Source organism: Bufo bufo, chromosome 1 (genome assembly GCF_905171765.1).
Source record: "Bufo bufo chromosome 1, aBufBuf1.1, whole genome shotgun sequence".
NCBI classification, from domain to species: Eukaryota; Metazoa; Chordata; class Amphibia; order Anura; family Bufonidae; genus Bufo; species Bufo bufo.
This window is the reverse complement of record NC_053389.1, coordinates 644375804-644393106: the sequence shown is the minus strand read 5'-3', so window position 1 is coordinate 644393106 and position 17303 is coordinate 644375804. Positions and strand designations below refer to the sequence as shown.

Here is a 17303-nt window from a genome sequence, read left to right as displayed (position 1 = left end):
GTGTTCTGCCACTCCATTCAAGTTTATGGGACTACCGGAGATAGCGTAGTACAAGCACAGGACTGCCACTCCATGGAACACGGGGGGCCCCCATTCTTGGGACAGACGTAGAGGCCCTAGAAGTTGGTTTTCCACCAACCAGGCACTTATGCCATGTGGATAAGCGACAAGTGTTTGTAATGGGGCAGTACCTTTAAATGAGCTGCTAGGGAACTAAAAATAGGGGCTACAAATGGAGCAGTCAGAGCAGGTCTCTGAAGGATCACTAAAAAGCAGAAAGAACAGCCTTCAGAGACTGCAAAAGCTGAAAGCAGTGAAGGGCAGGCTGTTGAAATTTTTCAATAAAGGTCAAATGGAAAAATTCTTTTCAGCCCAAACTTTTGGTACATCATAGTGACCTCAAAGGTTTTGATTGGTGGGGGTACAAGTGCTGAGACCCCACTGCTAAAATGAGGGGGGAAAAAGCACTCACACTGAGCATTTTACGCCAGTCTTGAGAGTGCACTGGAGTAAGATCAATCAAAGACCAAGTAAGACCGTTCAAAACCTTTGAAATGTTGCTATGATATATGAAAAGTTTGCTAAAAGTACAGGAACATTTTAAGTACAAAGCCTGTGGTTCGGTACAGCCGTAGACTACTGACGTTCTTGTATGGCCATTGAACATTGTTCTTTGAACGACTTTGACTCTGTAGTCACTTGTGAAGTATGTGCTGCATTTTGTGAACCCTGACAAAAGCGTCTGACTGTAGAGGAACTCACTATTTACATTCCCTTTTGGCTCTGAAATCAGTAATTCCTCCTTGCACTGAAGAGATTAATTGTCTTCTGTGGTTTCGTTTAGCAGGATTAACACTAGAACAAATTTCACGACTGTTGCCAATCAGAAACAGGAAGCCGATTTCTCCTATCCCAGCCTTCCACATCCTCCTCAGCTGGGCAGGAAGGTATATGACATCAGCCTTGAGTCCTTGTTTCCAGACACCAGAGCACAATGGTGAAACATGCTACTCAGCTATTAGGAAAGCAGTTTAATCAGGTACATTCTGTCTCTAGTCCTGCAAACTGAACCTGCTCTGCAACTAGAAAGGAATGCTGTATACACTGATAAAAATAGTAATATAGTAAGCTTCCTGGTCCACTTACGGTGGGTTCACATCAACGTTATGAATTCCATTATTGCTTTTTGTTATAACATACTTATAATGGAAAATAACGCAATTCGTAAGACTGAATTTATAACGTTGATGTGGACGTCGAGTTACATTATCACCACCGGCAGCTAATATCCAGAGTAACCGCTGTGTGCAGCACGGACATCAGCTAGACGGGCTGGGAGTGACCCAGTAAGGTCCTGGTAGGTTGTCAAAGGTCTCTGGAGCTATGCTGACTGCAGTGCATCCCACAGCTGCTGGAGGGTCTGTGGGGGCAGATCCATAGAGCCAACATGATGATCAAGGTGGTCCCACAGACAGATGCTCAATTGGGTTCAAGTCTGGGGAATTAGGGGGTCAAGGTAGTACTTGGAAGTCTTGGTCATGCTCTTCCAAGTGTTGGACATTTCTAGCCATATGAAATGTTGCATTGTGTTGCTGGAAGATCTCATCCACCCCAGGGAAGACAGTCAACATGTATGGGTGCACGTGATCTGCAAGAATGGATTCAAACCCATCAGTTGAGAGGGCCTTCCACATACAGTTGCAAGAAAAAGTATGTGAACCCTTTGGAATGATATATATTTCTGCACAAATTGGTCATAAAATGTGATCTGATCTTCATCTAAGTCACAACAATAGACAATCACAGTCTGCTTAAACTAATAAAACACAAATAATTAAATGTTACCATGTTTTTATTGAACACACCATGTAAATATTCACAGTGTAGGTGGAAAAAGTATGTGAACCCCTAGACTAATGACATCTCCAAGAGCTAATTGGAGTGAGGTGTCAGCCAACTGGAGTCCAATCAATGAGATGAGATTGGAGGTGTTGGTTACAGCTGCCCTGCCCTATAAAAAACACACACCAGTTCTGGGTTTGCTTTTCACAAGAAGCATTGCCTGATGTGAATGATGCCTCGCACAAAAGAGCTCTCAGAAGACCTACAATTAAGAATTGTTGACTTCCATAAAGCTGGAAAGGGTTATAAAAGTATCTCCAAAAGCCTTGCTGTTCATCAGTCCACGGTAAGACAAATTGTCTATAAATGGAGAAAGTTCAGTACTGCTGCTACTCTCCCTAGGAGTGGCCGTCTTGTAAAGATGACTGCAAGAGCACAGCGCAGACTGCTCAATGAGGTGAAGAAAAATCCTAGTGTCAGCTAAAGACTTACAAAAGTCTCTGGCATATGCTAACATCCCTGTTAGCGAATCTACAATACGTAAAACACCAAACAAGAATGGATTTCATGGGAGGCTACCATGGAGGAAGCCACTGCTGTCCAAAAAAACATTGCTGCACGTTTACAGTTTGCACAAGAGCACCTGGCTGTTCCACAGCAGTACTGGCAAAATATTCTGTGGACAGATGAAACCAAAGTTTAGTTGTTTGGAAGAAACACACAACACTATGTGTCGAGAAAAAGAGGCACAGCACATCAACATCAAAACTGTGGAGTATGGTGGTGGGGGCATCATGGTTTGGGGCTGCTTTGCTGCGTCAGGGCCTGGACGGATTGCTATCATCGAAGGAAAAATGAATTCCCAAGTTTATCAAGACATTTTGCAGGAGAACTTGAGGCCATCTGTCCACCAGCTGAAGCTCAACAGAAGATGGGTGTTGCTGCAACAGGACAACTACACAAAGCATAGAAGTAAATCAACAACAGAATTGCTTAAACAGAAGAAATACGCCTTCTGGAGTGGCCCAATCAGAGTCCTGACCTCAACCCGATTGAGATGCTCTGGCATGACCTCAAGAAAGCGATTCACACCAGACATCCCAAGAATAATGCTGAACTGAAACAGTTCTGTAAAGAGGAATGGTCGAGAATTACTCCTGACCGCTGTGCACGTCTGATCTGCAACTACAGGAAACGTTTGGTTGAAGTTATTGCTGCCAAAGGAGGTTCAACCAGTTATTAAATCCAAGGGTTCACATACTATTTCCACCTGCACTGTGAATGTTTACATGATGTGTTCAATAAAAACATGGTAACATTTAATTCTTTGTGTGTTATTAGTTTAAGCAGACTGTGATTGTCTATTGTTGCGACTTAGATGATGATCAGATCACATTTTATGACCAATTTGTGCAGAAATCCATATCATTCCAAAGGGTTCAAATACTTTTTCTTGCAACTGTAGATGAGGGGCCCAGAGAATGCCACAGGAACAATTCCCAGACCATAACATTTCCACCACCAGCTTATGTTCTTCCAGCAGAGGTGGTTTGTTCTCTGATGTTTCTCATCTGACACGCCAATGTCCATCCGACACTGTAGTGTCCTTGCGCACCTTCATAGCCAATGTTTACCTCTCACATCAATGGCATGTGGTGCTCCACAGTTTCCATGTTGCTTATGCACAGTGCTACCACTTGTCCACTCACGATAAACTGCACAGTTTCAGAAATACTACCACCGTTGGCCACCTATTCACTCCTATTTGCAACTCGCTTCTTTTACCCATGACCGCAATGAGAATGAGGGATATGTGTGCAGGCAGCCTATCACTCACCTTATAAACCCACCAAGCCCACTCACCACATGTGACTTCTTTCATAAGCTACACGCTGCCAATGTCAAGTAAGAAGTGGTCATAATAAAGTGACTCGAGCGTGTAGTAACACTGGAGACTTTCACTGTCATAGAACTGAATTATTGTGTCACTGGGGTGCTTGGCAAGGCTGTAGAAGACCAAACACATGAGTGCTAAATGCAAAGGCTGCTTGAAGAACGCAGGTTGGCAGAGCAGGATACGACATGGTATTTTTAGAGGAGTAGACATTTGTACTGTCTAAAGGAAAGAATCTAATTATTAGATAAGAGGAAATAGAACATATGTTACTTGCCATGCAGAACTGCTTATTATCAAGGGTGGATAAAATAGTGCAGATAGTTGGAGCCGGTTACATCACTCCTGGAGACATGACTTTTTTTTCATTGATCAGCAATGAGAACTTTCTTTTCACTATAGTGCAGTTGGCTTTATATCAGTCTTGTCATGATTGTTCAGTTTTCAAGTTTTAATCATGATTTCCATAAAGTATTATTTTTGATGATTATTTATTGTTTGTGCACTCTTGTCTATTGCCCTGCTTTTTTTTTTTTCCAGCAGTTTTGCATATTGTGTACTGTTTGGGGTATATTAGCTGTACTCATACCAAGAGTTGTCACAACCCCATAATTTTGAGTTAGATTTCGATACCAAGAAAAGTATTGCTATGCTCAATACCAATTTGATACTTTTTTTTTTTTGTGGTATGTCCATTGTTTAAATGTAAAATTTTTATATATAAAAAAAAATCTGAATCAGATTGTCAAATTTCCGCCCCATATGCCAGATAGTACATAATGTCCCGTACTTATATGGTCATACGGTCGTCGGCAAGAGACCTTAATGTGAGGCATAAAGGGGTATACAAATTGATAAAACAGTGTGCCTCATAGAAGCACTCCCACAAACTTTTTTTATTCTCTGACCTGTTAGAAAGGTGATGTAAACTGTAATATTTTTACCAGCGTCTTAATTTGAGAGTTATAACCTCCCTTCTGATCCGCAGCCGTGTCTTTTGACCAACTCTGACTTTGCAAAAAGCACAGTAACTTATGTGTAGATAGGAAGCCAGTTTCTCTATGTATTCCTAAGGGATCCTCAATGTCACTCTCGTAGAACTGAATAGAGAAGTAACTGACTTCCTGTCCTGTGTCAGGTGGAGAGGCTGAGTGTCAGTCACATGACACAGCTGAGGTTCAGAAGGGAGGTTATAACTCACAAATACAGTCACTGGTAAGAAGATTACATTCACTACAGTTTACATCATGCACCTTTCTAACAGGTTGGAGAATAAAAAAATTTGTGGGAGTACTTCTTTAATAATAAGTGACCCCCATCATTTATCTCACATAATGGCAAGCTGGCAACATTGGGTTTAATGAGTCACATTAAACCCCGTGTTGCTGGTTGAAATATATATATATATATATATATATATATATATAATATATATTTTGCGTCTGTTTCAGTAACTCTGCCCTGACTTCTTAATACCTGTCCTGATTGCATGCACTCAGTCTGCTCTGCTGCACACTTCACCACTGTGTGGCCACTGATGAGAACATGGCATGTGCTGCACTATCCGTGCCACATTGATAGATAGAAACTAATAGATACTAAGCTGCGCTGCTTAGTATTGAAATACTAATACCGAACCAGGTATTAAAGTATCAAAAAAGAATTAATATTTCAATACACTGTGCATCCCTAGGCATACTAACTTGTTGGAAGTGCCTGTCTATTCTTTTTTGATTGTTTGGAAGGAACTGGGTAGTGAAGGCATCTGGGCATTTGCCTCTTTTGCTCTACCTTAAATCCACCCTTGTTATTAGGTTTTATACAGAATCCTCTAGAGCAGTGATGGCTAACCTCCGGCACTCCAGCTGTGGTGAAACTACGACTCCCAGCATGCCCCATTCATTTCTATAGAGTTGTGAGAACAGCCGAGCAAGTGTGCATCTTGGGAGTTGTAGGTTTACCACAGCTGGAGTGCCAGAGGTTAGCCATCACAGCTCTAGACTTAGGGATCATGCACACGAACATACAAGCATATTTTTACTTGTGTCCGTTTTTTAAATATTTTTTTTTTTTTTTTTACAGCCCTTATGTGGAACCCCATTCACTTCAATGGGACCGCATGGCCGTTCTGCAAAAATATAGAACATGTCCTATTATTGTCCGCATTACGGACAAGGATAGCACTGTTCTATTGGGGACAGCCGTTCCGTTGTGCAAAATGTGAAATGCACACGGCTGGTATCCGTCTTTTGCATATCCGCAATTTGCAGACCGCAAAAAACGACAGTCGTGTGTATGAGCCCATAGAGGCGGGGAAGATAGCCTGTGGGAAGGTCAGCATAGTTAAGGAATAGAGCTGCAGTTTCTACTATGGACAGTCAATGAAGCCTAAGAAAAGCTCAGAAATGTGAATAAATATATAATGGGGCATATTGAACTTAGAGCTGTTTTTGAAGAGTTGCAGGTACATTTATTAAAGCATGTAGCAGTATCTCCCAGCAGAAAGCCGGCATTCATGTTAGGAACCCGATGAATCCCATTATAGTAAATGGGGATTTGGTAATTCTGGTAGTCTGCTCCTCGGGTCAGACTACTGTGTAAACTTCATTTTTTTTCCTGGCTTTTATAATCTGAAAAACCTCAGAGCTACAGCATGCTGCATTTTTAAAGACAAAACACGCCACCTAATGAATAAAAACACCATGACCATTGGCAGTTTTGCAGTCCAGCGATCCACAATTGTGGATTCGCAAAACGCGGATACTCGCTGTGTGCATGCCACATTTTGCAGATCGGAACGGCCGGCCCCTAATAGAACAGTCCAATCCTTGTTTGTATATTCGGACATGTTCTATTATTTTGCAGATGGCCCATGTAGACATACGGAAATGGAGTGCACACAGAGTATATTCCATTTTTATGCAGACTTATTGAAGTGAATGGATCCACATACAGGCCGCAAAAGAAAAAGGCACGGAAATGGGGAAAAAAAAGTTTGTGTACTTGAGCCCTAGTACAGTCTCAGCAAAGTGCATTATTTTATTTTTATTTTTTTTGCATGTAGAAATTGACCTTCAGAAAACCCCTTTAACATGATGAACATCCATCACATAACCCTCATTCTGCATTATCACACCCAGTAGTTTTTCTAGTTTTGACTATGTGGTTTGAGAAACAGCTTGTGGTTTGTGGTCTGGGCGATTCAGTGCCCTGCAGGGAGTCATTAATATGTTTACCATTGTACTTTACTGATATAAAACCACAGCACCATGAAGATCTGTATATGTGGGGATCGTTGTATCTATACACATCAATAATGTGATTGGTTCACATTGCATTGAAATTACTTGCTTTTTTTTTTCCAGCACTGCTTTTTAATATAGTTCGTTGCTTAAGCGTATAGCCGCACGTGGCATAAATGCTGTGGTCTCTCTCTGCGGAAAATCAGCATTTCCATTACCAGAAACGTGCAATGCAAAGGTTAATTCCTGCAGCAGTATTTGTGCTGCTGTGTTTGTGTGATGGAAATTCGGCAGTAGAGTCATCCCGTGTGGATGCACCTTAAAGGTTTACTAATGAAGTGACGGTGAGGATTCTAGGGGTCTGTCCTTTTTTGACCCCCACCGATACGGAGACAGCGACACTCCGGCCACTCGGCTCTGCAGGGAACTGCAGCATTACCCAGTTGAGGTAAATGGTGCTTCATTGCCACCCTCCGCACAGCTAGGTGGCCGGAGACACCCTGTGCAGAGAATACTTTTTATTTTTTTTTATCAAAAACTGATATACATGCCTTGCTTAGTGGGTTAGACCCTTTTCTAACCTTTTTACCCCTTGCTGGATGGAAATTACCAGAAAGGTGTGTGAAAGTGGTAAGAAAGCTTTGTGGGAATGAAGCATGGCTTAATAGGGCCACCATACCCCAAAAAGTGCACCATCGTTTTGGTGAATTTTTGGACTAAAACTAAGTTAAGAAATAGGTGGTGTAAGCTTAAGGGGAGATTTAACAAGACTGTTATGGTCTCCTGCGTGCTGTATAAGCCTAATTTATTAAGAGGCACGTGCAAAGCTCCACCCCATATCATCCTCATTTTAGAGTGTCTAAGTGCAAAAAGTTGCAAACTCTGAAGCATTTTGTAGCTTTTTTTTTTTTTTTGTACAAAGCCTTAATAAATCTCCCCCATAAGGCCCACATACACATTGGCTGAACCTTCTGAAAACTGTGGGTTCGACCAACAATTTATTGTGTATGGCGAGCTCCAGCATCTGATCTCTAAAGAATACAAATCCCTCACTAGTGCTTTATTCAAATATTCAGAATAGCTGTCGGTTAAAGGGTTTCTGTCAGCCCACTAAACCGTTTTTTTTTTTTTGTTTGTTTAATAATAATCCCTACACTGCGATCTCAGCATACATAAGTAAAATAATAATTTTCGTTCAGTAGAATTTGATAAAACCCTATTTTTATAATATGTAAATTACCTTGCTACCAGCAAGTAGGGCGGCTACTTGCTGGTAGCAGCCGCATCCTCCGATCCTAATGACGCCCCCTCCGCATTGTGATTGACAGGGCCAGGGAACGGAATCGTTCTCTGCTGGCCCTGCCTGTTTTCATTCAATATCTGGCGCCTGCGCCGCGGCCGTACCTATCTTCAATCTGCGCAGGCGCACTTAGAGGCGGCCACTCGCTCGGCTGCTCCATCCTCAATGCACCTGCGCCGATGACGTCACATCTACACCCGGCGCAGGCGCATTGAAGAGCGAGCGGCCGAGTGAGTGGCCGCCTCTCAGTGCGCCTGCGCAGATTGAAGATAGGTACGGCCGCGGCGCAGGAGCCAGATATTGAATGAAAACAGGCAGGGCCAGCAGAGAACGATTCCGTTCCCTGGCCCTGTCAATCACAATGCGGAGGGGGCGTCATTAGGATCGGAGGATGCGGCTGCTACCAGCAAGTAGCCGCCCTACTTGCTGGTAGCAAGGTAATTTACATATTATAAAAATAGTGTTTTATCAAATTCTACTGAACGAAAATTATTATTTTACTTATGTATGCAGAGATCGCAGTGTAGGGATTATTAGTAAACAAAAAAAACAAAAACCGGTTTAGTGGGCTGACAGAAGCCCTTTAAATGATAGTTTGGCCAACAGCTATCTCCCGGCTTCCCCATACATGTACATCTTTGGTTTGCTGAACGTGTCTGTGTATTCAATGGGGAGAGGGGAAACAAAAGGATTGGGGGAAATTATTCACTTTGCCTAATTCTTCTCTCTTCTGACTTTTTCTGTCAGTGGAAAGCCAGGAACTCCCCACATTAGACTGTTGGTGGGTTTAGCTGACAATGCACTAATGTGTGACCGTTTTAGCAAATCCCCCGGCTGTTGACTGAAATCTGGAAGTAACCATTTCTCTAGAACAGGGATCAGCAACCTTCGGCACTCCAGCTGCTGTGCAACTACAACTCCCAGCATGCACACTTGGTTGTTCTTGTAACTGTCATAGAAGTGAAAGGAGGATTCTGGGCGTTGTAGTTTGAGAACAGCTGCAGTGCCGGAGGTTGCTGATCCCTGCTCTAGAATGTCATTATATGTTCTAACACAGAAATGCCCATCCCAAAGAAAAATAACCCATATTGATGAACTGTGCAGTCCCTTTCTGCTGTAGTCCATTGCTTTGCTTTTAGATGGTTCCACATTACAGTAGCAGTGCTTGGTAGAGCAGGGCAGAAATGTAACAAACCAAGAGATGTTATCCTATGGCTGCGCTATGAATGTGCCAGGGTACTACTCACTGTACTACTAAGGGCTCATGAACAAGAACGTTGTTTAAGCGGATTCACTTCAATGTGGTCGCAAAAGATGCAGACAGCACTCTGTGTGTTGTCCGTATTTGTATGTCTGTTCCGCAGTACCTGCAAAAAAAATAAAAAATAGAAAATGTAAATTTCTTGTCCATATTACAAAGGATAGGACTTTTTTTTTTTATAGATGGCAGAACCTTCTATTCAGCAAAATGCGGAATGCATACGGCCAGTATCTGTGTTTTGCGGATCAGAAATTTGCAGACCGCAAAATCACCTACAGTCATGTGTAGGGATGAGCGAATCGACTTCGGATGGAAGCTTCGTTCTAATACTGTACGGAGATCCCATTCCATATAGTATTAGAATGTATTGGCTCCGATGAGCCGAAGTTATTACTTTGCGAAGTCGTGCAAGACTTTGTGTAATAACTTTGGGAATTACAGTAATTATTACTGTAAAAACCGTGGTACCAAACTCAAGACTAAAAGTTATTATGTAAAAAGTAAAAAAAAAAAAAGTGTTGCGCGACATTGATGTCACACCAATGTCGAGCGACAATTTTTATAATGATAGTCTATGCTGTTGCACTGCGACTTGCAACATACTGCGACGCAACAGTCGCAGAAAAATCCATCTTGTCACATGTCGCAGTGCGACACCATAGCCTATCATTATAAAAATTGTTGAGATAAAATGCTGCGCGACACATGTCATCATGTAGCGCTAGCATTAAAGGGGCAGGGCGCTGTGAAGGTCACTGTTAAGGGGGCAGGGGCCACTATTAAAGGGGCAACTGCTGTGGAGGTCACTGTTAAGGGAGCGGGGTACTGTAGAGGACACTGTTAAGGGGGTGGGCCCCTGAGGAGGTCACTGTCAAGGGGGTGGGCCCCTGAGGAGGTCACTGTTATGGGGGCAGGGGCCACTATTAAAGGGGCAACTGCTGTGGAGGTCACTGTTAATGCAGCAGGGTACTGTGAGGTCACTGTTAAGGGGGTGGGGTACTGTAGAGGTCACTGTTAAGGGGGTGGGCCCCTGAGGAGGTTACTGTCAAGGGGGTGGGCTGCTGTGAAGGTCCCATTTTAAAGTGGCGGGGCACTGTGGGGGGGGGTCAGTGTTAAGGGGTTGGGGACTGTGGAGGTCACTGTTATGGGGGGATACTGTCTATCTTTTAACGACACACAAACATTAAATGAAATATACCAGTGCAAAGCCGGGTCCTTCTACTAGTAATATATATATATATTAGTGGGGATTCGCTCTGGTAGGCAGGGTAAGCGGACACAGAGGCAAAAAAACAGTTTGTAAAGCAAAACTCCAGTGTTTATTCACACACAAGGCAAAAACAAAGCAACATTTTTCAGTCTTAGTGTTCGTTCACACAAAGGAAAGTTTTCCCGCATGCGGCTCTCAGCCCTACAGCACGGCACCAAGCCTCAGATCCCAAAACAGAGACAGCTTGCCGCTGAGCCCAGCTGTCTTTTAGGGCGCATTCACACGTCAGTATTTTTACCTTTCCAGATAAACGTTCCTGTTTTTATGCGGATCCGAAAATCTGGATGACATGAGGATGCTTTTAGCATGTCATCTGCATTTTTGACGGATCCATTGACTAGAATGGGATGACGGAACGCAAAATCGGACAAATAGTAGGACAGGGTATATTTTTTTTCCAGGATCCGAATAACGGAACCCACGGAACGGAACGGAATCACGGAATCGGAGAGCACCATGAGTGCTGTCCGATTATTTGCGGATTCCATTGAAAATGAATGGATCCGCATAACGTTCCGTTTTTAATCGGAACGGATGCGGAACACCAAAACGGACGTGTGAATGGACCCTTAAGGACAGCAAGGTGTTGTCAAAACCCGGACCGGCACCTAAAATCCAGTCTGGTGTTTGACCCCCACCTGGCTGCAAATCAGCCCAGCAGCACACACTGGTAGGAAAATTCCTCCCAGACCGTTCCCTTCACTGTGTCACAATATATATATTAGTATAAATTATATATTTAGAATGAAGTACCCTGAAATAGTAAACACATCTCTTAAAGGGGTTCTCCTATTTTATTCAACTATGGCGGAAACCTTTTTAAAAGGGCTGTTCAGATACAGCTGGCTAACCCCTTTATTTGCAGTTCTAACAGTGTTTCTTGATGTGGCTGACTGCTGGAGATGATTTGTGCCCCTGTCGAGATTTCTATGCCTGCCTTGCATCGCCCACTAACACTGAACTGTAGTATTGTCATTTCTCACTTTTATTGCGGATGATAAAATGTAGAGCACGCAGCCCTTTATAAACCTGTCAGATATAATGACCATTACTGTTATGTACCTTTTACCGAGTCACCAACTTGGCATGTGTGTACAATATACCGGTTTGCCTTGAGTTGCTTATATAATCACTTGTGATCTTGGGCTGTTGTGGCTTGATTTATATTCTATTATTGTGAAATATTTTTCCTCTAAATAAGCATATTGAATCACGCTGAGGGACCGATTCCTTAAATTCTTGGCAACTTATCTGTCATTGTTTTCCATGCTATAGTCATTCAGGCTTTTACATCTATACTTTTGGGTTTCAGTCCCGTGATATATAGGTCATCCTTGCATTATTCATACCTGAGAATTACACAATGTATTCCATAGCTGCATCACTCCTGCAGGTAATCCCACAAGTGGAGCTTAGGGGCAGGTGACACTGCTGGATCTCCATAGGAGTGTGGAGATCTAGTGGTTGTGCTTGCGGATTAGCTCCAGATGGACTGGAGGGGAAAAAGGTCACCTGTGTCCAGAGCTTGAACGTGAGTAATTTAGTCTTGTGGAAGGGACTGGAGTAGATGTGCAGGGGGCTTGCTTTACTGTTTTTATTTATTTTTCTTTACTTTTTGTTCCATGTTAGTATTTAACTTTTCTCTTTTCCTGCATAATAAGTGAATGACGGGTCAAGTTATGCAAAGTATGTGACCTCATTGTGTATAATTCTGAAATAAAGAGGGAGTTGGTTTAACATGCTGGGGAAAAGGCCAATGAGAGAACACAGTTCTGCTAGTAGGACAACACTTGGTGAATTCCCCTGGTGAGCATGTACAAGAATTTTTAATAAAAATTAAAAAAAAAAACTTTAAAAAATTCTGAAACTTTTTAACTTGGCTTTTTGCAGTTAAAACACCTAGAATTTATATAATGGTTAGGTGTGAATGACTCTTCTGCAAATGTGTAGTTCTGCATCTGATAGAATCAGATGTTACTGGTAAAATATGAACAATTGACTCTTGAGTATAGGTTAATTGTGTGAAATATCATCAGCATTTTCTTCAGATATCAGACTACTACTTTAGTGTTTTTTCTTAAAACTTTTATCCTTTGATATGTTAAAACTGTTGTACTACTGTGCGCTTGACCTTGATGGATAAAACAGCCGCAACTATAGGATGATCTGTGAAGGTAACTAAAGGGCTCATGCACATGACTGTTGATGTTTTGCAGTGCGCAAATTGTGAATCCGCATAACACGGATACCGGCCGTGTTCATTACGCATTTTGTGGAATGGGACAGCAGGCCCATAATAGAACAGTCCTATCCTTGTCCATAATGCAGATAATAATTGGACATGTTCTGTTTTTTTGCGGAATGGACATACAGATATGCAATGCACACAGAGTCATTTCCGTTTTATTTGCTGTATGGTTCCTCATACGGGACTCAAAATAAACCCGGAACAGACAGTTTGTGTGCATGAGCGTGGAAGGTTTACCTAAAGTGCCAGTAATCACAGATTATGGCTTCATGTGTATTGTTTGTAACTGACCACTAAATGTAAAATTAGAACCTGCTTTAATTACCACGGCTTTTTATTTAAAAAAAAGCGCTAAGGTGCATTTCCTCACTGTACTCTTCCAATGTATTCATTTCATGACCGGGACAGGCGGTATAATTTTCATTGACGTTGTATGGCCCACAAAATGTCACCGTTCAATACTGCTCTACTATTTTAGCATACATTTTTGCATATAGAATAGTACTAGCTTTACTGAAGGCATACTATATCTAATTTTAGGGTACATGAATGCATTGATGTCTATTAAACTGGCTCGCTTTGCTGTAAAATTGAACCCTCCACAGAGAGAATGTTAGGCAGCTGATAAATTGATGTCGGTACATGAATGGTACTTGGCTAATGGAAACATTTGCTGAGTTATCAACTTTTCTGAGGGAATCGCCGCCCAAGATATACTCCCTTATTGCAACGCCAAGTTGCTTGCCAAGAGTAAACCACAGTTTGACTCCCAAATAAAAAATTCTCAGATGTTTAGATGAATCGATATTCTTGATGAAAGCATGTGGACACACCTACACAATCCATCCAATATATCATTTACAGAACAGCCTGCAGTATGTGAACTGGTTAGGTAAATGGTTTTCTATGATGACAGCACGTGCCTTTAGATTCTGCCATGCACATATTCCAATATTAGATTGACCCCTACGATGTGAACGAAGAATGCATTGTGCATTAATTTCTCCATCGGTGAAAGCTGCAGGACTGTGAACACAGCTCTGGGCTACATCCTGGACTGTCTGAAGATCAGTAATGAAATATATTTGCAAAGTTAGGCTATGGTCTCCGTCAGGCTGTACTTTGCCATAACTCTCCGAGCTCTCTGGATGTGGCATAGCTGGATGTTACTGCACTTGACTATAATGGGATATAATATACCAGGATGACAGCTGGCTAGGTCAGATCCAGAATGCTTCTCTGCTGGAACAGCCTGCCGGAGAGCAGAACGCAAATGTGAAAGAAGCCTTTACACAACTATATATGTAGATTCATTGTATATGTTAACTGAAAGATAGCTTGTCAAAGCTGACATTTTTAGACTCTCAAAAAAAAAAAGTAATTTTAAAATGCAATTCTCAAATAACTAGATTTTAGGGGCATCTAGTTTGATTGTTGTAGTTTTGTCTTTACAGGTGGTAGCAAGGCACGGAAATGGATCCCCGTTTTGATTTGAAGTATCGTCCACAAGATTCTGGTGTCTTAAACCAACATAAGGAAGATAAGAAAAGAAAAATAAGAAGTTCCCACAATGTAGCAGAAGGTTCCTATGGTGTCAGCATCAGAGTTCAAGGAATTGATGGCCATCCATTTATTGTTTTAAATAATAAAGAAGGACATATTTCACGTAATGCTTCAGTGCCTGAAATGGATCGTCTTTCGCAAAACAGATCAGTACTGAATTCAAAGAACAGTCAAAATTCCCTAAAGGACGATATTGAGGATTTCCCAGAGAACCCATACAAACCAGTGAGTAATATGTCAAATAAAGGGTACCATGTACGATCTGGAAATGGCACTTTGGAATTAAAGGAAGGACCCCTAAAAACGAACCTGTTAAATTTTCAAAGACATCCTGAGCTTTTGAAACCATATGATCCAAATGGGCATTCATTGAACATAGACGGTTATAAGAAGTCTACGAGTACAATAACGTTATCTCCCACAGAGAAAGAAAATAAGAAAGATTATATGCCTTTTATGTCACCGCTTAAAGATTCAGTGATAAAAAATGTGTCAACAAGCCTGGTGGATGGCAAGGACAAATCTGCCAAGCAAGAAAACCAAGAGAGAGTGCCATTAGTTAATACTAGTATTTTGAGCAGTGCTAGTGATATTTGTACTTCCGAGTCTTTTACTTCCAGTAATGGATCACCTTATAGTACAAGTTCTACAGCTGAATCTAGAAAGACCAGACCTGATGTTCTCCAGTTTAGAAGACAAGATTCAGCTGGGCCAGTTCTTGAGGGATCTCGATCACGTAGGTCTTCCTGTTCCTCAGCAACTGCAACCTCCTCTCATTCTTTGCAAAAATTTTGGCTAGAAGAACAAGAAGATGCTCTCTATGCTGATAATGTAAACCGTCATGAAAATCGAAGATATATTCCTTTTGTACCTGGGACGGGCCGTGATATCGACACAGGATGTATTCCAGGTGTTGATGAGTTGATTGAAAAGTTTGATTCAAATACTCCTGTGCAAAGAAGAGGCAGATCAGCTAAAAGGAATAGGATTAATCCAGAGGACCGAAAAAGGGCAAGGAGTGTAGACAGCGCATTACCCTTTGGTCTTCAAGGTAATTCAGATTACTTAAATGAGTTCAGTAGAAATTTGGGGAAATCAAATGAACATTTGCTGAGGCCATCACAGATTTGTCAACAGAAATCCCACACACAAAATTATAAACTACCCTTCAAGAGACAGAACACCACTGGAAGCCTTGCCAGCCAAACAGCGCCAACCGAAAGTGTTCATAGGCAAACCTACAGGTCGCTGCCATTTCAGAAGGACATTAAGAATAACCGAGTAACCTCCTTGGATGAAACAGATTCAGCCACACTACCAAGACAAAGCAAAAGTAATGAAGACCTTACAACCATGACATCCACACTAAAGTTACAGAACAGACTTGCTGTCCCATCTGATGAGGGAAATAGGAAGCTGAATGCGCACACTACAGGTCAAAGTGCACAGGTAAGTGCTAATATTTACATTTAATGGCTTATGTATTTACGGTATAGGGAGCTAGGTTTGAGAAATTTTTGTAAAGTGACAACCTAGCATAAAACATGTGGGGCATTGTTATTAGAGTACAGCATAAACCAGCATGTAACTCGATGCAGTGTACATTTGGGTAGTACAGATGTCTTGTGCCAGTCTTGATAAAAAAAACCTTGCTACATACTTTGCTGAAAAATTATTAAGGTGTAATAATTCTGGCAAATCGTCGTTCCATGTGCCAGCAAATTAAATCTACTCCAGCAGGTTTTCTGGCATACCCGCCCATGGCCCGTCTCCTCCCATGCACACATCATCCACTTTTTATAAAAGTGATGAGGATGGCAGTGACGGGAAAAAGTCTGCAAAAAGACACTGACAAAATTTGTGATTTTATTTTATTTAATTTTTTATGCCACAAAAGTGGCATACACTATTCATGCTCCTGCCCTGTTCCCAGTGCTGGCAGAAAGCGACATACATTCAAGCTGCCTATGCTGTCTGTTCCATATAGTTTCCTGCATTGTCTACTAGCAGACCAGTTTAGGAGGAGCACACATTGTTGCTGTTATATACACTGAGGGACATTTATAAAGACTGGCATTCCCATATGCCAGTCTTGATCCCTGTGCGCTAGAGTGAGATGTGCCTAATTTATTAAGAGGCAGATGCCGTACGCAGGGTCTGGTGCAGATTTTAGCTATAACTGACCCCGGTTTCTGGCGTAAATTATAGTAAACTACACCCCTCCCACTAAGGCCTAATTTATTTCTCACCACTTGATTGATGATAATTGATGAAGAGCTCAAAAAGCTGCAAATTATGGCGCAAATATGGTGTTCTCCTTAATTTGGGACTATTTTATGCCACAATAGTAAATGCCCCTGACTGCGTGATTTCTCTGTCTGGCATGAAGTTGTCTATGACTGCTTCTGCAGGGAGAGATGAAACTTTATGCTGCTGGAGAAATCATCCAAAATGTGGTCAACAGGTTAGTTTCCTAGCTTAGTTTGATTTCATAGAAACATAGAAACATAGAATGTGTCGGCAGATAAGAACCATTTGGCCCATCTAGTTTGCCCAATATATCTGAATCCTATGAATAGTCCCTGGCCCTATCTTATATGAAGGATAGCCATATGCCTATCCCATGCATGCTTAAACCCCTTCACTGTATTTGCAGCTACCACTTCTGCAGGAAGGCTATTCC

General features: G+C 41.9%; 1 protein-coding gene across 5 annotated transcripts in view; it reads left to right on the top strand.

The window, feature by feature from the left end:
* Positions 1–17303, top strand: part of CGNL1 (cingulin like 1) — a 175479-nt gene that overhangs the window by 41854 nt on the left and 116322 nt on the right. For 2 of the 5 annotated variants that reach the window (XM_040413897.1, XM_040413895.1), the window contains exon 2: positions 14512–16069. In XM_040413897.1, the coding sequence (XP_040269831.1) occupies positions 14531–16069 (1539 nt within the window). In that variant the 5' untranslated portion in view covers positions 14512–14530. Of the gene's footprint in view, positions 1–852; positions 1040–6256; positions 6281–14506; positions 16070–17303 lie in introns of those variants that run through there. The other 3 variants (XM_040413893.1, XM_040413894.1, XM_040413896.1) reach the window with 3 other exon arrangements.